General features: G+C 31.7%; 1 protein-coding gene across 1 annotated transcript in view; it reads left to right on the plus strand.

Annotated features, from left to right (window-relative positions):
* The first annotated feature begins 1015 nt into the window (after window positions 1-1015).
* LOC102880271 (nascent polypeptide-associated complex subunit alpha-like) overlaps window positions 1016-26104 on the plus strand; it is a 61437-nt gene continuing 36348 nt past the window's right edge. The window contains 3 exon segments of the mRNA XM_025050388.1: window positions 1016-1301; window positions 14799-14903; window positions 15139-15218. Coding sequence (XP_024906156.1) covers window positions 1016-1301; window positions 14799-14903; window positions 15139-15218 — 471 coding nt within the window.

Raw genomic sequence — 26104 nt, forward strand, 5'->3', positions numbered from 1 at the left:
TTTCATATTGCAGATAATTATATTATTTTGCCTTTATAAAAAAATACTTTTTGATGAAGAGCAATTTGAGTGGAGACCTGAGGAATTAGTCTTAGAATTAAGGCATTCATTTCCTTAGGGGGGAAAAAAAAATCTGTCTAAATTTTAAGATGGAGAGAATGCTTTAAAGCATTTAAATGCATAAATTAACTAACATAAATTAATAAGACTACATGCACCTGTAAAAGATTCAGGAGGAAGGTAGGACTTCTAGAATGGCAGAAAAAGTTTCTCCAAAATTCTACATCTCCATAAAATCTATGACAAAATTGGCAAAAAGTGTCAAAATCAGCTTTCCAGAATTCTGGATTTAACCAGTCTTTCAACGGTGGTATTTAACCAGTTAAATTCTGGATTTAACCAGTCTTTCAACAGTGGTAGAGTGGTATTCGATAGTAATAGTTAAATCTTTGTAAGAACAGCCAGTTTTTGACATATTAACTTTTCCTATTCACATCGCCCTCTCCTCACGTCTACTGTAGCCTTTGAAACGACAGCCTCACAATCCATGAAAGCTGTGAAAATGAGCAACCTAGTAACCCTGGCTTAGTGTGCAGCTAATGTAAAAGCACTATCCCCAGAGAGCTGCCACTATGACATGTATGGCAGGACTCTGTAGAAGTCTCATCCCCAAGTTTGATTGTCTGATTTTGAACTTGATCAATGGGAAAAATTTTCTCCCTGAAGAAGGTGACAACCTTAATGGCTATTATTTAACATTATATCGACTATGACAATGATATCAGTTGGGTCAATCTATGGAAGTAAAGCATTATAGGGAGGGAAGACATGAGGACTAAGATGTCCATAGTGGTTTTGAAAAGCTCCTCATTTTCCTAGGGATTTAAAGGTCATGTGTAACGTAGGAGCTCCAGACCTGGAACTTGCATCTGGGCTTTGGATATTCTGAAAAAACAACCCAGAGGACCAAGGGGTGAGACATGTTGTTTATTACTCATGAGGCAGAGGAGCTCTGATGGCGGCTGGTTTGAGCTGCAAGAAAATGTACCTGGCCAAGAGCAAGCAGAGTTTTACTCACACAAGCAGAGGAAGGGGTTATCTCATTGGGGGAGCAGCTGCTTTCTCAGGTGGATTGGAGCAAGATGTGCTGCAGGAGCAGATAGTGTCCAATGGAGCAACAGAAAGAGCAGATAACATCCATGAGAAACAGCAGAATATGTCCTTGGCAGCAGGCACTGCTGAGAGCCCTTTGTTTACTGCCTTCCTGGTGGCTGCTGAGCAGGCAGACATCTGTCTTCTGAGTACATGGAAGGGCCATGTTCTGAATTGACCCCACAGCCATGTGCATGTGCAGGGCTTTGTGCTGGCCAGAGAAACCCATAGAATACACTGATGCTTCAGCTGTGGCTGACTTTGAGGCTCTACGCAATCAGGAAGTGAAAAGCTAAAGCAGAGTTGCAGATTGCTTACAGACTATTGAACAAAGGAACCCAAATTAGAAATAAAGTTGTATCTATGTTATTGGAAGTATTTTAAAGGTAAACTGTATTCACATCCCCTGTGTTATGCTTATTTTTAAACTTTGCATACATCAGAACTATTTTTGGTTTGTTATAAGCTACTATTGTAATTTTCTGGCACTTTGAAAGAACTCAAAGATTGTAAATAAACACATTTTTACATTAAAAATTTTAAAAAAAATATTAGCATAATTATCTCAGGATCTATCCATGTTGTCACAAATGGCAGTATTTCATTTTTTCTTATGGCTGAGTAATATTCTATTGTATATATGTACCATATCTTCTTTATCCAATTATCTATCAAAGGACACTCAGTTGTTTTCATGCTTCGGCCACCATGAATAATGCTACTTTGAACACTGAGACGCATATATCTTTAGGGATAAATGTTTTCAAAATTTGGGGGTAGATACCCAGAAGAGGGATTTCTGGGTCATATAGTAATTCAATTCTTACTTTTTTTGAGGAATATCCATACTGTTTTCCACAATGGCTATATCAATTTACATTCCCACCAGCAATATGAGAGTTCTTTTTTCCCCAGAACGTCTCCAACACTTGTTACTTGCCTTGTTGATGATAACAATTCTAACAGATATGAGGTGATATCTCATTATGATTTTGATTTGCATTTCCCAAACAGCTAGTGAAGTTGTGCATCTTTTCATATGTCTGTTGGTTATTTGTCTTCTTGGGAGAAGTGTCTATTCAGGTCTTCTGCCCATTTTTAAATTGGATTATTGTTATTTTATCGTTGAGCTGTATGAGTTCTTTGAATATTAGCCCCTTATCAAAGATATTGTTTGCAAATATCTTCTCTCATTCATTTGGTTGGTTTTTGTCTTGTTGATAGTTTCTTTTGGTATGCAGAAGCTTTTTAGTTTAACATAGTCCCATTTATTTAGTTTTGCTTTTACTTCCCATGCCATTGAGGTCAAATTCATAAAATCCTCTCTAAATCCAAGGTCCATGAGTTTAGTATATATGTTTTTTCTATGCAACTTATTACTTCAGGTCTTATATTTAGGTCTTTGATCCGTTTTGAGTTAATTTTGGTGTACAGCAACAAATAGCAGTCTTGTTTCATTCTTTTGCATGTGGCTTTCCAATTTTCCCAGCACTATTTATTGAAAAGACTTTCTTTACTCCATTGTATGGTTTTGGATTTTTTGTTGAAAATTATTTGCAAATATATTCAGAGATTTATTTCTGGGTTTCAATTCTGTTCCATTGGTCTGTGTGTCCGTTTTTCTGCCAATACCATGGTGTTTTGCTTATTGGCACTTTGTAGTATAATTTGAAGTCAGCCAGTGTGATAACATCTGCCTTATTCTTTTTCTCAGGATTGCTTTGGCTATTTGGGGTCTTTTGTGAATTCATACAAATCATGCTAAGCAAAATAAGTCAGACAGAAAAAGTCAAGAACCATATGATTTTACTCATATGTGGGATATAAAACTGAAAGCAGCAAACAAACAAGACAAACAGACAAAAACTCATAGACACAGACAATAGTTTAATGGTTATCAAAGGCAAAGGGAGGAGGGGCATAGTAAATAAGAATAAAAGGGGTCAAATATATGGTGACAGAAAGAGATCTGACTTTGGGTGGTGAAAACAATGCAATATATAGATTGTATATTATTAAATTGTACACTTGAAACCTACATAATTTTATTAACCAATGTCAACCCAATACATTTTTAAAAATAATTTTAAAAAACTGAAAAAAAAAATAGAGCATCTTAACAAAGTCTGGGACACTTATTGATTCAAAGAATATAAAGAAATTTACATCTAATCATTAACTAGCCAATAAGCTAAATGAGCAGAGATTTCAAAAGTCATAAATGTTAGGGAATATAGACTTACAGAATCAATTCAGGAAAGTCACTAAACAAACACAAACCCCCCCCCACACACACAATAAAATCACCACCACCAACAATACCTAAGGAAAAAAGGGAGTCTGGTATTCATACTGGCCAATTATTATTATGTAGGACATCCAGTTTTTAACAACAATAACAACAAAATTATTTCAAGAAATGCTAAAAAGAAATCAGAATATTAGCAGATTGGAAAAAAAATGTTATCCAACCATATGTGTATGTACTGGAACATGCTTTAGATGAAAAGACCAGCTCTATATTAAAGGCACACATACATTGAAAGCTAAAGGATAGAAAAAGATATATCATGCAAACAATAATCCAAATAGATCTGGAGTGACTCTATTATCAGACAAAATATAATGTAAGAAAAAATTGTTACTAGAATCAAGGAAAGACATTTTAAATTATAAAAATGTTCAAAATATTGGGGAGCTATAGCATTTATAAGCATGTATGCACCTAATAACAAAGTTCTAAAATGCACTTTGTTATATAAAACAAAAACTGAGAGAATTGAAGGAAAAGATAAAAAAATCTAACAATAACGATTGGATATTTCAATATCCCACTTTTAACAAAGCATAGAACAAATAGCTAGAAGAGCAAAAAGAAAATAAAAGATTTGACTAAAACTGTTTAAGTCAAATATCCCAAGACACATCTACAGAGCATTTCACCCAACAATAGCAGAATACAAATTCTTCTTAAGTGCACATAGAACATTCTTTAGGATACACCATATGCTAAACCACAAGACAATAAATTTCAAAAGATTGGCGTTAGGTGAAGCATGTACTCTTACCACATGGAATTAAGTTGGAAATCAAGACCAAAAAAAATTGGGAAATCCATTAATATATGGAAACATAAAAACCGACCTAAACAACTAATGAGTCAGTGAATAAATCACAAGGAAAACTCAGAAATACCTTTATGTGAAAGAAAATTAAAACACACATACCAAAATTATGGAATGTAGCCAAAGTGTTCCTTAAGGTGAAATTTATAGCTGTAAACACCTACATTAAAAAGAAATAAAGATAACAAAAAATAATCTAACTTTTTATTTGAACAAATTATAAAACAAGGAGTTAACAAAAAGCAAATAGAAGAAACAATATAAAATTGATTATTCATTTGAAATAAATGACAGGGGAAATAGTAAAACAATAATGAAAATCAATAAAACCAAAAATTAGATCTTTGTAAAGATTAACAAAATTGACAAACTTTTAGTTTGACTGACCAAAAAAAAGGGGACTTAAATTACTAAGATCGAGATTGAAGGGACATTTCTACTGATCTTACAAAAAATATTATAAGGAAATACTATAAACAACCATTTGCCAAATATATCTATATTTGATATATATATATGTATATATATATTTGAGATATATATCAGATTAAATGGAAAAAAATCCTAGAAAGATACAAACTACCATAAGAAATTACTAAGAAGAAATGGAAAATCTGAATAGGTGCATAAAATGTAAAGAGATTGAATTAATAATTTTGAAAATTCCCACAATGAAAATTCCAGGCCAAGATGGCTTCAATGGTAAACTCTACCAAAATTCCACAATATATTTAATATCAATTCTTTACAAAGTTTTCCAAAGATATAAGAGTAGTAAACATTTTTTTTCCTCACTAATTCTATGGAGCCAGTATTCCTCTGATATCAAAACAAGACAAAGATATCAAAAGAAAAGGAACTACAGAGCAATATACTTTAAAAATATAGACAGAAAATTCTCAACAAAGTTCTAGCAGCCAAATCCATCAACATATCAAAAAGAGCATGTGTCTTGACTAAGTGGGATTTACCGTAAAAAGGAAAGGTTGACATCCTAAAATCAATCACTGTAATATATTGTATTATAAAATGGATAAAATCCTCATGCTTATCTTAATAGATGCAGAAAAAAGTTTTTGACAAAATACAGTACCTTTTACTAATTAAGTAGTCAACAAACTAGAAATAGAAAGGGACTTCCCTATCTTAACAAAGGTCATCTATAAATAACCCACAGCTAATATCATATTAATGGTTAGAGAATGAATGTTTTCCCTGTAAGTAGCAAGACAAAAAGATCACTCTTGCCTCTTCCTTTCAACATTGTAGTGGAAATACTATGTGGGGAAATTAGGCAGGAAAAAATTTCAAAGACATTGATTAGGAAGGAGGATATAAAACTATCTCCCTATAATGTGATGCATATGATCTTGCATATAGAAAATCCTAAGCAAGCCCCCCAAACACTGTTAAGACTAATAAGTCAGTGAGTGTACAGAATACAAGTTCAATATATAAAAATCACTTGTCCAAAAAAGAAAACAATTCTACTTTCTGTAATATCAAAAATATTATAATACTTGGCAATAAATTTAGCAAAAGAAAATTACTAAATATTCTTAATTGAAAATCTTAAATTCCTAATTATTTTTAAAAATGATTTTTAAAGTATAAAAATACCAGATGCTATAGGTGTAAAAAATAAAAAAATAAAGGATTGTAAGCTGACAAGTTTCTTGCAATCTGTGAAGTCAACCAAGTGTTACCTTGCCTAAAAAAAAATAATAATAAAATAAAATATCAAAATAATGGAAAACTATCATATGTTTATAAATTAGAAGACTAAATATTGTTATGGCAAAATTCCTGAAATTAATCTACAGATTCAATGCAAGCTTTATTAAATAATAATAATACAATAATAATAAAGTTCAGGATGAAATCATATTCTAGAAGATTTTGATACTGGTCTTTTATCATAATAAGTGAATTTTAGAATCTCCTATTTGTCAATATTAAAATGTCACTGTATCTTTGCACATGACCTTGTAACTGCATTTCAGTGATCAGATTTGGTCTATAGAAACAGAAAAGAATTTCAATTTCCTATTTACTCACTCTGATTTTACTACTATAACCTTGATTCTATAGCAGAAGAAATAAGATATTCAGAATCATCATAAAACCATTCATCTACATGCAGCAGATTTAGTTTGCCTCTGTGATGAAAACAATTTAAAATCACTGCTTAAAAAGTCTCTTTATTTTTGTTTTAAAATGTTGCTCAAAATGTAATGATCCATGATAAAAGCTACAAATTCTTTCCAATCAGTTGGTGCTAAAGACAAATTTCCATAGCTATAGCAAATTTATAAATCATATCTATCATTTTAAAAATCTTAACAAAAAAGAAATGAAAATGAAAGAGTATTTCATTTTTTTTTTTTTAACAAAGATAGTCATGTAACTTTCCAATTGATAAAATTTGGTCCTGAGTATATCATAGTCTAAAATCTAAAGCTGTTGCTTATGAGACTAATTGTTTCTCTTATTTTGTAAGACAAGAGATTCAGTAGTAATAACACCTGGAGCTTCTACTGATTCAAAAGTTGAAAGGAAAATTAAGTCTGTTTCTTTAATTAGCCCTAATAGGCTCTAATAGAAGTAAGATCTGCACACAGAGTTGGTAGGAGGGGAGCCTAGAAGCAATTTACATCTGCGTGAGACACAAATTATGCCTAAAGGCTTTGCATTCTGATAACTCAAGCTAAGGTAGAAAGAGCTAGTATAATTAAGCTTGTGTATAAAACCAGATTCAGGTTAAAAAGAATATTTTCTAACATCAAAGAATATAAAAGTCTCATACCTGAGAGTGGTTACTTTCAAAAATATAAGTGAATTTTATTTTAATCCCAGTGCCAGATGCTTTCTTTTAATAATACATAAAACAGAGTAAGTATATAAAAATAATATCATATATTACATTATAGATGCAAGAATATCAATTCAATCTGGAGACATTGCTTGAAACACACACACAAACACACACACACACACACACACACACACACACACACACACCTGGTGATTTGTTCTTGACTTCGATGATCTTTGATAATGAACTTTTACTAAGTTGGTCTTATAAGCAGAAATTTGGGCCCTAATTTTCAGATGCTGTCTTTTAAATGGGATTTGCATTTGCTTTTCCTGAAAGTCAAAAGTCACTCCTAAACTAGGACCATACTGTTCCCTTTCCAAGTGCTCTGGCTTAGTTTGATGGTTTCGGATTATGATCGCCTGCCTTATCCACTGTCGTCTCACTATTGAAATACTGATATTAACTTTTTTTTTCTTCATAGTGACCCATTTTAGTATTTGCTTACTCCTGTCTTCTCAGTTGCCATGACTTTCTTCTTAGATTCCATTTTTTACCTTAAGTTTGTCTCTGTCTCCTTTTCTCTGTATAGTCCCTTTAGTAACTGTTAGTGCTGGAAAACAATGAAAATTATGTTTCAGCAAGTTTTCTTTTGTAGTGCAAATGACCATTAAGAGTATCTATTTTTAAAATATTATTTTGTCACTATTTCTAAGAAAGTACAATAAATATATACTGGCTTTAAATGAATGGGGGCCAGAAAAAAATAACAAATGAAATTACAATTCTGCCTATTAACTCAATATACAGAAAAAGGGAGGTACTGGGCATTCTATAGCAGTAGCCATGACATCATCACTTCCTTGCTTATTAACTATAAAATTAATTGGTCGATTTTCTTCTCTAAGTTTCAGGCCTTAGTTTCAGGACTCTGAAATGAGAAAAATAATACACAATTAAGGTTGTTTCATGTATATTCTTAGTTGTGTTACACCTAGTAACTTTTTAATTTATGGCAGCTATTATTTATCACTGTCTTCAATACTTGTTGATAATGCAGAGACAAGAAAAGAGAGAGGACAGGGAAAATACAAGAATCTTAAGAAAGGTAATCAGAGACAAAAATGCAGTTATATATTGATTTAGATACAAAGAGAACCAGAAATTGAGAGAAATAGATGAAAAGATAAACAGGCATAGAGAATAAGATGAAGAGATATCTAGATTCAGAAAAAGTAAGGTAGGGAACAAACAAACAAACAAACAAAAAACAAAAAAAACAGAATTATGGAGAAATAAATTCAGAGAAAAATAAGAAAGTAATGAGAGGTTTTGTAGATGATGAGCTGAATTACATTTGTAGAGATTTGTACTTAAGTCACTGAGTTGTTAAAAAACGATATCACTGATTATAAAATTTCTCTAATTCAAATTATTTCTAAAGTATTTCCAATTATTATGAATGCTACTATAGCTTTCCTTCACTCATTTTTATACTTCTAAAACTCACAATTATATAAAACAATATTTAATATGTTAAATATCAGAGGAAATACAAAAATACATATTTTTAAGTTGGTCACATGGCATTTAACTGCTTAATTTTTATTCAGTTTTATTCACTTATTTACACAGCCTGTTCTACAATTGCCTCAAGTTATACAGTGGAAAGAATGAAAAAAAAAAAAAAAAAAACTCCAGAGGCTCTCTATGTAGTCTGATTCATTAGCAAAACATATAATGAGAATCAAAACACAGAATTTAGTTTCCAGGAAGACAGAAGCTATGTTTTTTGTGTTAGTGTTCATAAAATTGTAGAAATGTCTGGCATTCATAAATGAAAAACCATATGAATGAATCACTGAATATATAAGAAGGCAATGGAAGTGGGAAGGAAAGTAACATTTATGGAATGTCTACCAGGATGTATTAAGCATTCTACCTTTGTATTTCATTTAATACTAAGAACTATCTTGTGTGATATGAACTACCATGCTTATTTTCATATTAAACTCAAGTTTAGAGACTCTTAGTAACTCACCCAAAGTCACACTGATTTTCGGTAGTATCATCAGGCTTCCTGTTATAGTTTGCCTGACTTTAAACACGTTACCTTTCCACTACATTGTGTTTCATTCCCATTATGAAAATATCATTTTCAGAATTAAATGATTAGGTACCTTATCTTCAGAAAATCTTCCTTTATTGAAGCAGCTTCAGCAACTCACTAATATGAAAGATTATTCTCTAGGTTGCAATTTACCTCTTCTTATTCACATTAAATTGAGTATAATGCATAGAATATTGCACAAGCAGTCCTGAAAACAACTAGCAATATGACTTTTTGGCAGGTTAATAAACTTTTTTAGAAGAAACTCTTATCAAACAAGATTTGGATCAAAATATTTTTAATGCTGTAAATCATTAGGACAAATTAAAGCCTTCATCAACATTTTCATCTTGTAAATTAAACAATCATAGCGTGTTGTAAATTAAACAACTTTTCTGTATTTCTACATCTGAGTATCATATCTTCTTTTCTATTTCCAGTGTATTTCACATGGTATATCCACCATTCAGTATGTTTTTCCAGATGGAATCCCACCTCTTTCATGAGATCTAACTGCTTTTATGGTGGACATAACCCTTGTTTTAGGTGACATCTGTGCAGAGTCACTAGCTAAAATTTGTTCTAGTCACTGTCTAAAGTCATTCAGACTTGCAATTATGCCTTCTTTTTTCATATGTACCATAGTGCTTACAAAGTATTAGCATACAAATTGAAAAATGAGTTGGTAACCGGAGTTTTGTGGCTGGCAGTAATCCACATTAATTCCAAGAACAACAACACACACACACACACATATATGATATATATGTCCAGAAAGCATGTGCATGTGTGTGTGTGTGTGTGTATGTGTATACGCACACATATACCTTGATATAAATATATATATGTTCATTTTTCTTTGAGTAGAATCATTCACGAGATCCTTTTTTGTGATATTATGTGAAAAGACTTACTATAAATATTCAATCTTGACAGAAATGCTCTTTTCTTGAAGAGCAAAAAATTGACTTTATTACTTTATAATCAAATCTTATTTTAACTATGAACAATATATAAAATATCTTATATAAAAACATTGTGACTAAAATTGTATAAAGTATATTTTATAATATTTAAACTTTTTAAGTGCAATCGAAAAATTTGGAATGTCAAGAAATATTTTAGTGATGCTACACTTTTAATTCGTAAGACGAAGTTGTAGTTATCTTTATGAATCATGAAGAAGGGAACATTGCAATATAATTACCACCAATATTACTTAAGTTCAATATTATCTAAAAACAGACTCCATATCTTTATTGAGTATGGAAAGGCAAATAGATAAAAAACAATTTCTGAGATGTATTTAGTATTTTAAAAAACAACAATCCTCCCAAATTAATGTTATATAGAGACCAAATATAACCTTTAAGAAATAAAGTAAAAGAATACCATACTTGGGAAATATTAGGAAGTGTTATTAGTTATAAACTAAAGATATATATTTTCACCAAATTTAATATGTAGAATCTTATCTGAAACAAATAATTTAATATTTTTGCTTATATAAACTTTATTTTCTCTTTTAAAATCAACACATTACATTTCAATGACTGATAAATATAATGAAGAATAGAAACAGAAGGAAAGTAATAAAATAACTCCATAATTAATCAGTTTTATTGTTTTATACACTTGTATCAAGAATCTTTAAAAATTTAGGTATTTTTAATTTAAAAAGTCAAGAATCTTCATCGTATAAAATTATAAAATAAACTTATAAAATGGAAAACTAAAAGTAATTTAATCTTACAACCCAGATACAAATTCTATTATTATTTTTGTTTCTTCCTAGGCTTTATTCTAAACTCTATCTTTTAGAACTTTATTCTAAACTCTATCTTTCACATATTATATAGTTTATATTACATGTTGATATTTTTACATAATACTAAAAGTACATGTGTTCAAAGTTATTTAAAATTATTTACTGTAATAATCATAAGTAACTGTGATTTCAGCTTATGGTTATGCTATAATATTATCAAGCATTCCAAGAATGAAGAATATTATGTGTCTCCAATTTAAATATATATGTGTGTGTATATATATATATGTGTATATATATATGTGTGTATATATATATTTATTTATATATATATATTTATATATATATAAATGGTATTTTAAATATACAATACTTGGTGAACTAAAAATCCAGATGCTTGATACATGGCAATCATTTACACACTGCTATTGTCACCTGAGAGCTGTTCTTATTCTTTGTCTCCAAAGAAGGGAGATTAAATGATTAAAGCTACTAGTGAGAATGAGTTCTAATCTATTTATATATAAAGTATAATATATTTTCTAACAATGCAAAAGGGAAACAAAATATACTATACTTTGAAAAATTGGGAGACCACTTTTAGATCTGGAGGGTTGTTGAGAGGTAAATGTATCGAGAAAGTGATAATGGAAGTGTAAACTGAGAAGAGATCATTTGAGGCAACTTCTGGAACCTTTAACACTATTTTTTTTTCTATATTCTACTGGTTCATGAAGGAAGCATCTTTAGTTTAAAATAAATATTTTAAGGTAAAATATAATTTATCAGTATATTTAATTTAAGGATCATATTTTCTTTTAAACTTTATTTTATTTAACAATGAATTCAAAGATAGTTTGGGATATTTTAGTAAACAGTGCATGTTTATAATTTTCACTTTTCAAGTTTATGTATCTTTGCAACTAAAAATTAAACCATTTTGGTTTGTAGCATCTAACTGAAATAATAATGACCTCCCTCCAAAGACTTCTTGTAGAGTGCAAAAAAAAAGTAGCTTCCCCAACAACATTCATTCACTATCACGCATCTATGATCAATCTATTCTTTTCTTGTTACAGAAGGAAAAGCATACAGTACAGTGACCTCAGAGAGAGATAAGCACTATTGCAGTTCATATACCTGACTCCTCTTCTTGCGTAGAAATAAATCTCTGCCAAGGTAAAGTAGGAAGGAAATAGGAAAGGAAGAAAAAGCCAGGAGAGACTCATTTTTTTTATCAATTCCATTAACAAAATACAAAGATTCAGAATCTGAAGTCAGTAGACAGTAAATCACTTCTATCAAACTTCATGCTCACAGAAGCCCTATGAAAGATTAACATACAAAAATTCATTTTACTGAACGAACACAGAATAGAGATAAGATTTCTTCTAACCCTTTGCTGAAAAATTAATGAGCATTCAGATTATAAGCCCATTTTTTTTCCCCGAGCCAAATCAGGAACTTATTTTCTTTCACACTAGGAGTACACAGTCAAACTGGAACCAAATATTTAAACTATAGGTAGATAATTTCAATTCCGTAGGTGTTCCAATATTTTTTTCCTCAGAATGGAAATATCTTATTCATCCAAAGCTTTGAAAGAACTGGTAAACAATAGACTTCAATTCTAACTAAGAATTAACATTTTTAGTCTATTTGAAATATGATGATTGCTACAGGAAGATCAGTGATGCTTAGCATTGGCAAGTTAATAGGTATAGATTTCTTAGGAAACAAAATAAATGAGATCAAATAACATTTAAATAATTTTAAGAAAATTTGAAAATAATCTGATAAGATGTCTCCAAAGCAATTTTTCAAGGAAGCAGAAAAATTCTTATTTTTAAGTGGATTGAGTTACCAGAGGGAAAAGGGAACAGGGGACAGGTAAATAGGGTAAAGGAGGTCGAATATTTGGTGATGGAAGGAAGTCTAACTTTGAGTGGTAAACATGCAATGCAATATACATCTGACGTGTTATTGAATTGTATACTTGAAACCTATTTGATTTTATTAACCGATGTGACCCCAATAATTTTAATAAAAAAATAAAATGAAATAATTCATTTCGGGTAAAATGCAACACATTTTCAAACTTATAATTCTGATCTGTGTAAATAGGACTCAGAAACCACTTGATATCTTAACTGTAAATCGTATTTCTATTATAATCTTGATTACTCTTTCTGTAATTCCTTATTGTCTATGTCCTCCTTGAAACATTCCTAGTTTAGATATTTTAAATACTATGTTGCTCACAAATATGGAAATATTTATATTTAAGCTTTGTAAAATACAAAGTGTTTTAAAAGAAATTATGTTCTAATTTGTGGTTAAGTCTAAGTCTAGATTCTTTAACGGAAATGTTATTAGGGTGAGTTGATATTCCCCCTGCACCAGAGGCAGGCAGCCCATCCAGAATGGACCTTTCTGTACTCCTGGTAGGAATGAGATTAAGTCAAAGCACAAAATAATTCTATATTCCTTCATTAATTTTATAAAGAGGCTCTTTCTTTTTGATAAAAATTTGAACAGAAAAAGGAATCTAAACCTGATACAATGTATTGACCAAAATTCAGCTGTACTTGAAGCCAGAAGACTCTGGGGACTTTTCATTTTACCTAAGTCACTATGAACTCTGTGTAAGCAAGATCGATTTGGGTTATTCTCTCTTATAAATGCAAATTATTGTCTAATATAAGAGGGATTAAACTTAAGTGGGGAATTCCAGGAACATCAGCTGACAAATAAGAAAAGATAGCTTTCCTGATTAGTGTTTATTTAAAAACTGCTTCTTCCCACCCAGTCCTTCTTAGTTAAATCATCTCTATGTCAGATAAGAATTTTTAAACCTTTGGTTCCCCAATTATCACTCCTGTTAGGCATTATCTATATTTCCAAATGGAGACTGCCATTGTATCTCATACATTTTGGTAAGAAAAACTTTTGTTTAGGAGATTTTCATTGTGTTTGTTTTATTGAAGTGTATAGACATACAACATTATTATATTAGCTTTAGGTATATAGCATAATTATTCAATATTTGTATATATTGCAAAATTATCATCATAAATCTAGTTACCATCCCTCCCCAAAAAAAGTTACAAAATTTTTTCCCATGTTGAGAACCTTTAAGATTTACTTTTTTAGCAACTTTCAAATTTGCAATATATTATTATTGATTACAGTCACCATGTTGTACATTAAATCTCCATGACTTATTTATTTTATATCTGGAAGTTCATACCTCTTGATCCCCTTCATGCTTTCACTCACTCCACCAACTCCTCTCCCCTCTGGCAACCATCAATCTGTTCTTTGTATCTCTATTTTGTGTTATTTTATTTTGTTTGTTCATTTTTTTGTTTTGTTTAGATTCCACGTGTAAGTGAAATCACGCAGTTTTTGTCTGTCTTTGTCTGACTTATTTTACTTACCTCAATTCCTCCAGGTTCATCCGTGTTGTCATGAATTGCAAGATTTCATTCTTTTTTGGCTGAGTAGCATTACATTGTGTGCCTTCACCACATCTTCTTTATCTATTCATCCATAGATGGACCTTTAAGCTGTTTTTATAGCTTGGCTATAGTAAATAATGCTGCAACAAACATGCATATATCTTTTCAAATTAGTGTTTTTGTTTTTTTCGGGTAAATACACAAAAGTAATATTATTGGATCATATAGTAGTTCTATTTTTAATTTTTTGAAGAAACTCCATAATGTTTTCCACAGTGGCTGCAACAATTTATATTCCTTCCAACAGCGTACAAAGGTTTCCTTTTCTTCACATCCTTGCCAATACTTGTTATTTCTTGTTTTTCAGATAATAGACATTCTGACTGGTGTAAAGGAACAGCTTCACTGTGTTCATCCATTCTTTTGAGTTCAGCGAGCATTTTTATGACCATTACTTTGAACTCTTTATCAGGTAAATTATTTATTTCAGTTTCATTAAGGTTATTATTTTTTTTCTGTAAATTTATCTTGCTTTTCATTGGAAACATATTCCTTTGTTTTGTTTGTTTGTTTGTTGTTGTTGTTGTTGTTTTCATATTGCCTGGCATCTGCATTTGTTTCTATGTATGGATGAAATGGCTATCTCTCCTAGTCTTGAAGAAGTGGCCCATCTCGATGTTGTCCTTTTATCTTTTGTTGTGGAATAGCTGTTCAGCTAGACCTCAGGTTCTTGTTAGAAGAAGTTGCTCCATATCTAGCTAAAGATCTGTTGTATCCCTGGAAGGAGGTGAGTTGAGGATCTTCCTGTGCCTCCATATGGCATCACTTCCTAAGAACTGCTTCCTACTTAGGGAGAAAAGGAAGAAATTTGGCCTCAAAAGGTAATCATTATTCTTGAACATGTTGGCCTTTGTATAAATGCACTCTTTTATAAAAGTAGCATATAAAAGATAAGTTATATACCTTTCTGATCTTTTGATCAAGAATCTTCCAAAGCACTCTGTCTCAGATGGCAATAAAGGTAGATGGTGAACACATATCTTTAATTTGCTGTCACTGGCTTCGCCAAGGCACATGAAGTAAGGCAGGTTTACAGTGTATCAATAAATGAGTGTAAGCAACCATCAGACATTTCATGTTTATGGTGGTTGGAGTGGTTTGTTATAAGAATATAACACAGTCCCTTGATTGGTTGTTTAATATTTACTTAGTACCAGTATGAACTTGGCTATATGCTTTATTACTAAACTTAAAAATATCTATGTTATACTTGAACACAACATATCTTATTTATACTGCTTCTACTCCCTTGGAAAAGAGTATAATATCTGGATTAAATGTGTTCTTACAATATTTGTTGTTAATTTCAGCTAGTTAATGGAGCACATAGCACCTTGATATTATTACAATAAAGTTAAAATAAATGTATGGATAATAATCTCTTATTGTACACTTAAGCATATCTGTTTGGAAAATCTTTAGCAGTATGTATGAAAAGAGTTAAGTGCTTTTGTTGAATAAAAATAAACAGTGTCAATAGTAATGGGAAGTCAAGCTACATACATTCAGAAGAAAAATAAAATATGGAAAGAGATATGACTTTGACCGGGTAGTGAACACACAATGCAGTATACAGGTGATATATTATTGAAATGTAAACTTGAAACCTATATAATTTTATTAACCAACGTTACCCCAATAAATTTTATTTTAAAAAAGTACATAACTGAAATAAGAAAGATTACTACATATCAGTCAATTGGGTTCTAGGTTCTTTTATATATAGTTATTGTTTCTTATTCTTCAATGTATGGAAAGGGGAAAAGATTTGCAGGGGAGACTAGGAAAAAATTTTAAAAAGGAAATAAATTAAAAAAAAGAAATCACAGAGAAAGTGATTGGATGTTTCCAGGTTGGCTAATCTTATGAGACATTTTCTTGTTATGCAAAATTGTGGCATCTGAGTGAATTGACTATTTATTTATATTAATTAATTTATTTTTATTTTTGTTATGGTAACACTGGTTAATGAAATCCAGTAAGTTTCAGGTGTACAATTCAACACTAAGGTATATATATATTGAATTGTGGCTCACTGCCCATAATTAGATGTCTTTCTATCACCACATATTTGACCCATTTTACCTAACCTACTTCCTCCTCACCCTGCCCCCTCCCCCCACCCCATGCTCTGGTAATCACAAGTCTATTGTCCATGTCCATGAGTCCCTTGACTTCTTAAAATGTTAAGAGTAAAGACGAAATAAACAAGATTGTATCAGTAAAGAGGTGAGATCATAAGAATAAGGTTTATACTAGTCATGAATCTAAATGGTTAAGGACAGTTCATGTAGTTTGGGGGAAAAAAATGAGACTTATTAAGGCATTAATACTATGTTTACAGAGCCTGGTTTTTCAGTCAGGATGCAGTTAAAGCAGCAGAGTCACTATGAGTGTCATAAGATAAGGAATTTACTGTGCTAATTTGACCTTTTATATTTGCGGATGGAGTTTGGATAGCAAAAGCCAGGAAGGAGAATTCAAGGAACAAAGAAGTCATTAACCAGTCAATCTCAAAAGACACATCCACCCTTATTTTTAATTATTTTTAAAAATTAATCAATTATTTTTATGGTGACATTGGTTAACGAAATCCAATAAGTTTCAGCCATATGTTTTAACAGTAAGGCATATATATATTTACACTGTATGTTCATCTCTCATAGTTATATTTCTTTCTGTCATCACATATTTGACTCCCTTTACCCCATCTACCTCCCACCTCCCACCTCCCCGCTACTCTCTGCTAGCCACTAGCTATTGTTAATGTCCATGATTCTCTGTTTGTTTGTCCTGTTCATTTGTTGCTTTTAGGTTTATAGCCCATATATAAGTAATATCTTGTGATTTTCAACTTTTTCTGTCTGGCTTATTTCACTCAGCATGATTGTCTCGAGGTCCATCCATGTTGTCACAAATGGCAGTATTTCATCTCTTCTTATGGCTGAGTAATATTCCATTGTATATATGTGCCATAGCTTCTTAGGACACTTTGGTTGCTTCCATGTCCTGGCCACTGTGAATAATGCTGCTATGAACATTGGTGTGCAAATATATTTTTGGATATGAGTTTTCAAGTCTTTGGGGGTAAATGCCCAGAAGAGGGATTGCTGGATCATATGGTAGACCGATTCTGTTTTTTTCAGGAACCTCCATACTGTTTTCACAGGGATAACCCCAACAAATATGAGAATTGAAATCATACCAACCATATTCTCTGATCATATTGCTTTGAAACTAGAGATCAACTGCAGAAAGAAAGCAGGAAGAACCACAAATACATGGAGATTAAGCAACATACTACTGAAGAATAACTAGGTTAGAGAAGAAATAGAGAGATCAAGAGATACATGGAAATGAATGATAATGATAGTACAACACATCAAAACTTTTGGGACACAACAAAAGTGGTTTTTGAATATAGGCCTACCATTTTAGACCTATATCCAAAAACAAGGATGAGCTCAAATACACAACCTAATGCTTCATCTTAAAAAATTAGAAAAGGAAGAACAAATGAAGCCTAAAGTCAGCAGAAGGAAAGAAATAGTCAAAATTAGAGCAGAAATAAATGAAATTGAAAACAAACAAAACTAGAAAAAATAAATGCAACAAAGAACTGGTTCTTTGAGAAGGGTAATGAAATTGACAAACCCTGGGCTAGACTCACTAAAGAAAAAAGATAAAAGACATAAATAAATAAAATCAGGGATGAAAGAGGGGAAATTATGACAGACACTGCAGAAATACAAACGATCATACAAAAACACTTTGAAAAACTCATGGTGAGATCTGCCTCTGTGTGGCTGTCATCTCTGTGAGTCTACAGTTAAGCATGTAGTGGAGGGCCTGGGGCCTATGTTGATCAGTAAGTTCAGCAGTCTGGAAGAAGAGCTGATGATGTCAAAGAGAGTTTGGAACCATAGGTGTGTGACAATCTTCAGTAATGACCCCTGTTTCACTCCTGTTTTCCAAATTTCACACACATACTTCTCTGTTTGCCAGCTCTCACCTAGAACTGCACAAGGCAAGGGATTCTGGAAAATATAGTAAATGTTCTGTGATAGTACTCCTTACCTACAAAAAATTGCAAGTGTTTTGACTCTGCAATTTAAATAAAAGAAACAAATAGGGAAAAAGTTTTAAAAATAAATCAGTTATTTGTGAATAACTGATCTATTTGTCTTTTTCACTGTAATGTTTCCTTCATGCTTAATATTAAGGACTCACTCATTTAATATTGTTGATGGGCTTATTTCCCTCAGAATATGATATCCATACTCGCCTTACTCCCCGACATTTCTCAGTTCAAATTAATAATTTTTATCAACTAAAGGCTCAGTCTGTTCATATCCTGAGCAATATAGTCAATACCTGGGCGTTCTCATACACAGCAGCCGATAGTTTCTGCAATTAGTCTTGCTAAAGACCTGGCATTTAGGAGAGTCCTGGTTACATATAAGTCCACTGTTTTTCCTTCTCTCTTTCCTCGCTGCCCCTCCCACTGCCATGTCAATAAATTAGTATAACTGGATTTCGTCCTGCCTTGATAGCTTTGCTTGTGTACACTAAACCCCTGGCACTATACCAAACAAAAGCAAGCTGAGCAGAGCTTTGACACTCAATCTTCCTTTTGCCAGTCTCCCGAGAATCGTGTTCCTTCATCAGTTGTACTGTTCTAATCACGCTGAGCCACTGTTTCCTGTCTAAGGCCAAGCATTGCTTGTCACCTATTTTCTCACTGAATCATATCTCACCCATCTTAATGGGCCTCCTCAGTTCTCCAGGCCTGCCTGAACCAAGACAGACTTAAACATGACTTCTTAGAAACAGTAAAACTCTGAAGTGCCTTATTTTTCTGCCAAACGTAGCCTCCTTAGTCAAGTTACCTTCATTAGTCCTTTTGCTACACAATCTCATCTGTTTCAGTGCCTCCTTTTCTCCTTCTGTTAATATTGCAATCTGAAAGCCAATCTTTTCTTTGCTGAACATGATGAAAGCACTTCAGTTTTCTATTTCTATCACGCTCCATAGATCTCATAAATCTTACACTCTCTGAGAGGAAGATAAGAAGTTTCCAAGCATACAAAAACTTATTTAGGCATATTTTTTTAGATAGGTAGCTTTTTTTTATTCTGAACAATTAGACGTTTATATAAAGCTAAATAATTATCAATAGTATCAGACTATTTCACATGCTAAGGGTAAAAGAAATATTGATTAAAAGGACTTTCAATCTGTTCTACAACACACACTCTTTATAGCTGTCAATTTCTCAACGTATCTTTCTGAGCTGCTATTTTAGTGAAAAAACAGCCTTTCTCGAAGTTTCACATAGATCAGAAACATGGGCTAAGGCAGTATTAGATGTCTTCTTGTCTGTAATACCTCCTGACTCCACATAGTTTTCTTTTGAAAGTAAAATCATCTTATGCTATAATAACTGCTATCAAACATATAAACATATAAAAATCTTTTTATGTTTAAGATATATTTTACATGCTGGGAATTAATTTTGCTGACACATAAATATAAGTAAAATTTTTTAAAGAAGAAAACATTTAAAAAATATATATACAATAAATGAATGCTTATTAGTTATATATGAATGTTCACTACCAAATATATATTTACACAGGATTATAAAAATAATCCTGTGTAAATTCTACTTTCTTGATCTTCCTTTCATATTTTCAAAAATTCAATAAATTAGAAAATAGTTTGTATGTTTGTATAAATCCATGAAATTCTATATAGTTCCACGATTCTGTGATAAGCCCAGAACTCATACACTTAGTTCAGTAAGTATATCTCAGAGATAGTGACTTGTGAAATGCTAAATTGCTCTCATCATTTTATTCAATTGTAAAACTGTTTTATCTTAAAAATCAGCATAATATAAAACCCTCAAATATTTTTTAAACCAAATAAAACATATAATTATCTTTAAAGAAATTAAAACTGCTTGAAAGTTAATATCCTTTCAAAAGGCTGAGGACACTATGAATGTATTTTTTAATGGAAATTTTCTAAAAAATAATTGATCTGTATAGTGGTGTGGAATGAAAAATAGATACTCTTAAATGTAAGCCTTTAAATTTAAATTCTACCTAGTTTAAACTTGAAGTTAAAATTCAGAAACCATATTTATTCCCTAATCTATTATTTATTACCATTATAACTAGGTCATCCATATATTTTATTCCTCTTTCTTAATATCTAAATGTCAAATAAGAGAATTCATTATTAATATAGTATAATTATCTGTAACTTGAACTTTAAAGCAATCTAAAACTAAGTTTTAGGCAAACAAACAAACAAACAAACAAGTGGGACTACATCAAACTAAAAAGCTTCTACACAGCGAAGGGAACCATCAACTAGGTAAAAAGCCAGCCTACCAAATAGAAGATATTCGTAAACCATATAGCCAATAAGGGGTTAATATCCAAAACATATAAATAAGTCAATGAGCCCAATAATGAACAAATAAACAAGAACAACAAAACAACCTGATTAAAAAGTGGAGATGGATAGACATTTTTTAGAGAAGATATAAAGATGACCAACAAGCATATAAAAAGATGCTCCAAATTACTGACAGAGAAAGACAACTATTGTATGATCTTACTTACCTGAGGAATCTAAAAGAACAAACTAGTAAAATCAAGTTCATAGATATAGGGTACAGATAGGGAGTTGCCTTAGTTAAGGGGTAAAGGGAATGAAATTGATGAAGAGGATCAAAAGGTACACATTCCCAGTTATAAACTGAATAAGTCATGGGGATGTAACAACACGTTTGGTAACTATAGTTAATAATACCATATTGCATATTTGAAAGTAGCTGGGAGAATGCATCTTGAAAGTTCTCATAACAAGAAAAATATTTATAACTATGTATAGCAATGGATGTTAAGTAGATTTATTTTGATGATCATTTTGCAAAATATACAAATTTTGATTCACTATACTGTACACCTAAATTTAGATACTGTTATGTCAATTGTATCACAATAATAAAAAAAAAAAAGCAGTACAGTTGTCCCCCACCCCCTAATCTGTGGTTTTGGTTGCTGAGGTTCTAGTTACTCATGGTCAACTATGGTCTGAAAATGTTAAATGGAAAATTCCAGATATTGAGAACTCATAAGTTTCAAATTGCGCGCCGTTCTGAGAAGCGTAATGAAATTTCACGCCGGTTGGCTCTGTCTAGACTGAGATGTAAATCATCTCTTTGTCCAGCTTATGTATTCTGTATACACTCCCCACTCATTTGTAGCCATCTAAGTTCTCAGATCAACTGTCCAGGTATTGCAGTGCTTATGTTCAAGTAATCCTCATTTTACTTAATAACCGGCGATTTGGATACACCAAAGAGAAGTTGTAAAGAGTGCTTTCTTTAAGTGAAAAGGTGAAAGGTTTCAACTTAAAAAAAAAAAAGTATGTCGAGGTTTCTGAAATCTGTGGTAAAAGTGAGTCTTCTGTCCATGAAATCATGGAGGAAAAAAAATGCTAGTTTTGCTGTCGTACCTCAAACTGCAAGTGTTACAGCCATAATGCATGATAAATATTTAGTTAAGATAGAAAAAAAAAAAACATTACATTTTGAGGTGGAAGGCACGAATAGGAAATGTATTCTAATTGACGGTAATGTGTTGTGCCAGAAAGCAAGGGATCTCCTGAAATGAGTGACACAAAGCCATTTACTTCAAGTAAGAGAAATTTACACAGATTTAAGAATAGTTTTGGACTGAAAATTGTAAAAATTACTGGAGAGAGAGACAGGGACCAAATTTTTTAAGTTTATTATATATAATATTATAATTATTTTATGTTATTGTTGTTCATCTCTTACTGTGCCTAATTTATAAATTAAATTTTATCAGCAGTATGTATGTATAGGAAAAAACAGTATATATAAGGTCCATTACTATTTGCCATCTCAGGTATCAAGTGGGTGTCCTGGAAAGTATTTTCTACGAATGAAGAAGGCTAAGGTAAAAGAAGTATGCTTTACTTTTTGCACACCCTACAATAAGCATTTATTTATGATACAACATGTCAAGTGCAATGTAGCAAACAGTTTTAGAAAAAAATGCAGACAATCATTTACAATAAAATTATTAAAAAATAAATTTAGCTCAAGAAGGGCCAGTTGTGGTTGGAGAAATATGAGATTTGAAATAAACAGGCAAACAATCTGGTTTTGGTACAATCCTCTAATTGTTTGCATGAAGTAAATTATTCTTTTAAGAAGGGTGGCCTCAAATCTTCTGAAATATGAGTGAGCTAGATCGAAAAATCTGCATAGTTCCTTACAACTCTAAAGTCCTTATTTTCCATGAGTGTAAGTCTTACTGACTCATAGTAATTGCTTTCTAAACTCCAAACCAGGGCATGCAATCTCATGATGAAATTCTGCATTCTTTTTATCTGTGCAAGGCAGTCTAGGAGATATGGTCTAGATGCCAAAATGACATATGAGAGAAAAGGGGCAGCACAGTGCCCGGAGCATCATGAGCACTCAGCTTATATTAGCTTCCTTTATTTTTATACTCTACCTGTACACATATGGCTAGAATGATTTTCTAATAGTAAATTTTGATGGAGAGGGGCATGCCAGGGTAATTCTGGAGGGGAGAAGGCATTGTAAGAGAAATGAATACATTGTAACTGAAGACGTCCTCCAATCTTCAAGGTTGACATCTAAGTTTTGCCTATTTGTTGTCCATGCAGGTTATTTTTTTTTTTTAACTGTATAAATATATTTGCTGCTCAAGTACACCTTGCACTGAGGACAGGATAGGATTGCTTCACAGACAGGCATCCTAAGTAACATTCATTTGATTTGGCTTACAGGAAAGACAGCTATGTCACCTTAGCAAAATATACTCATGAAACCTCTTGTGCTCAACCCTGAAAAGCAATCCTCAACAAAATCACTTTCTATTTAGGTGCATATCGTAATAACCTGTGGGGCTTTTTCAAATTACAAGTACCCTTCTTAACCTATCTGGTAAGTGTATATGACACATTGAAGTCTTCTACCTTTTTCCTTCTGATAATTATTGCTATTGTAGTATGGTGGGAGTATGATGTAACTAACGATCCAGTGAGGATAAATGAGAGTACAAATGGTTGAAAATGTAAGGTGCTGCTCCAATTCTTCCAAAGAACCTGCCAGTCTTATGTAACTCTTCCCATTTTCACAATATATCACCTTTTCAAAAATATATATATCATAAAAGTAGATGCTATATAAAGCAGGTCCTCGAAAAACATCATTTCAGTTCAATGATACTTTATAGATATATCTATACATTGAAAGGAAGTTTTCAGTAATATGGATGACAATTTAAAATATTTTTCAAAAGAATGAATAGAGATAGAGATGTTAAAAGTGTAGGGGAGAGAGGGAGCAACCTTCGTTAGTAATCAGAAGAAATTTGTTTCAGAATTCAAGAGCCACACAACCAGTTAGCATTAACAAGTCTCATTTGCTGTCAAAATTAACCAGATAAATCACTTACCAAACACCATAAATTTTCACTTGCTGAATATTTGTGGAACGGATGAATAAAATATACACATAATAAAACTACTATGATTAATATCTTGGCCTCTAAAGCACATGGACCAAAAATATAAGGAAATTAATATTTCTAAGGGGAGATGCTATAGATGACAGATTAGTCAAATTTGTTCAGCAGATAAACCAAAAATTCTACTTCAGAGAAAATATATTTGTCATATTCCTGCAATTAGTCATGACTGATTAATAATTTACTAACAAAAAAATTCTAAATTATAATCCTCAAAATTTCTAACCTCAAGGGATTTTCCTTCTATGAAAAGAACCAGAGTGAGTTATAAAATAAATGGCTTTCTATTTTCTCATATGTCTAATATTTGGAAAGAATTGATTATTATACAAGATATTTTAATCAAGCAGTTATTAAAATAAGAGAATCTCTTGGTCGCTCTGGCTAAATGAATGTCAACTGTGTTCATATTTTCAAAGAAAACTTTTGATTTCATTAATTCTCTCTATGGTTTTCCTATTTCTATTTCATTGATTTTTGCCCTGATCTTTATTTTTGTCTTCTTTCTGCTTGTTTGAGATTCAGTTTGTTCTTTTTCCAGTGTCTTAAGGTAGAAGGTTAGATTATTAATTTGAGATCATTCTTCTTTCTAACATATTTGCATTTAAAAGTATACCTTAACTCTATTAGAATTTGGCTGATGTTTTCCTATGTTCAGTCTGTAGTTATAATTTCTGGGAGGAGAACATAGAGCAAAGATGCTATTTTTATTATGGCATATCATAGGTACATACCATCAACATGATTTATCACTGTTGGTATTGATCTTGATTACCTGGCTAGAAAAATGTTCTTTAGGATTTTCTACTGTAAAGTTACTATTTTCTCCCCAGTTTTATGCCGTACTCTATGGAAGGATATCACTCGGCACAACCCACGCTTAGGAAGTAGGGATTTATGCTTCATCTCCCTGAGAGCATTGTATCAACATAATTTATTTAGAATTATTTTACAAGGAAGATTTGTTTCTTTACTCCATATTTTAATTTTTCAACCATTTGTTTGGTATAGATTTATGGATATTTATTACAATTTGAGTTATAATCCAAAACTAATTTATTTATTTTGTTGCTCAGATTGTTCCAGCTTTGGCCTTTAGGAGTTATTTCAATTGGCTCCTGTATCCCTATGACATACGCCCATCAATGTGGGCTTTTGTTTTATTTCCTTATTTCCTGACACCACAAGATGCTTCAGGCTCATCTTGTATATCTCCTGACCTCATTCTAGAATCAATATTTCTTTAAGGAGCTGTGGTCATTTATCTGAAAAATGGTATTAGAAACCAGGATCTGGGTACCAGTTGTGCTCATTGCTGTTAGGATACCATTTCTTTTACCCCCTCTCAACTGAACAGGCAAGGAAATACATGTGTCAATACTAACCCATGTATATACATGTATCTATAAAAATATCTATATGTAACTACTGTACCTATACCAAGCTGAATATGAGTTCATATTATCTTCAACTCTATTGTTATTGAAATGAATTTTTGCAAACTCCCTGATTAGTTATCTGTAAATTCATGGTTTGACAGTGAGAAACCTTCATATAAGTACTATATAATAGGTTGCTAAAGGTGGTTCCTCTATGAGTACAGGTTAAGAACTCTGCAACTGCTATACATGTATATTCAAATTGTCAATTAATTAAATAAATGGTTGTTCTTAATCCTCAATTTATTTGAAAACAACTCATACACCACTTCTAGAAACCTTAGTCTTTATTATTGGAAAAGCCTTATTTACCTTCATCTTATAATCGTACCAATCATACTGTTTTAGGGAATAGAAAGTCCCTGAATTTAGGAACCAGACCCAGGTGTGAAAGCCTGTATTAGGATTTACTAGCTAATCATTTAACCTCAATGGACTTCAACTTCCTAATCTTTCAAATGGTCATAATAATACTTTCCAAGATGAATTATTATAAAAATGAGGTATGATAAGCTATGTAAGGTTATTAGCAAAGCAATAAATGAATGATAGTTGCTCAATAAATATCA

This window comes from Pteropus alecto, unplaced genomic scaffold (assembly GCF_000325575.1).
Source record: "Pteropus alecto unplaced genomic scaffold, ASM32557v1 scaffold166, whole genome shotgun sequence".
Taxonomy (NCBI): domain Eukaryota; kingdom Metazoa; phylum Chordata; class Mammalia; order Chiroptera; family Pteropodidae; genus Pteropus; species Pteropus alecto.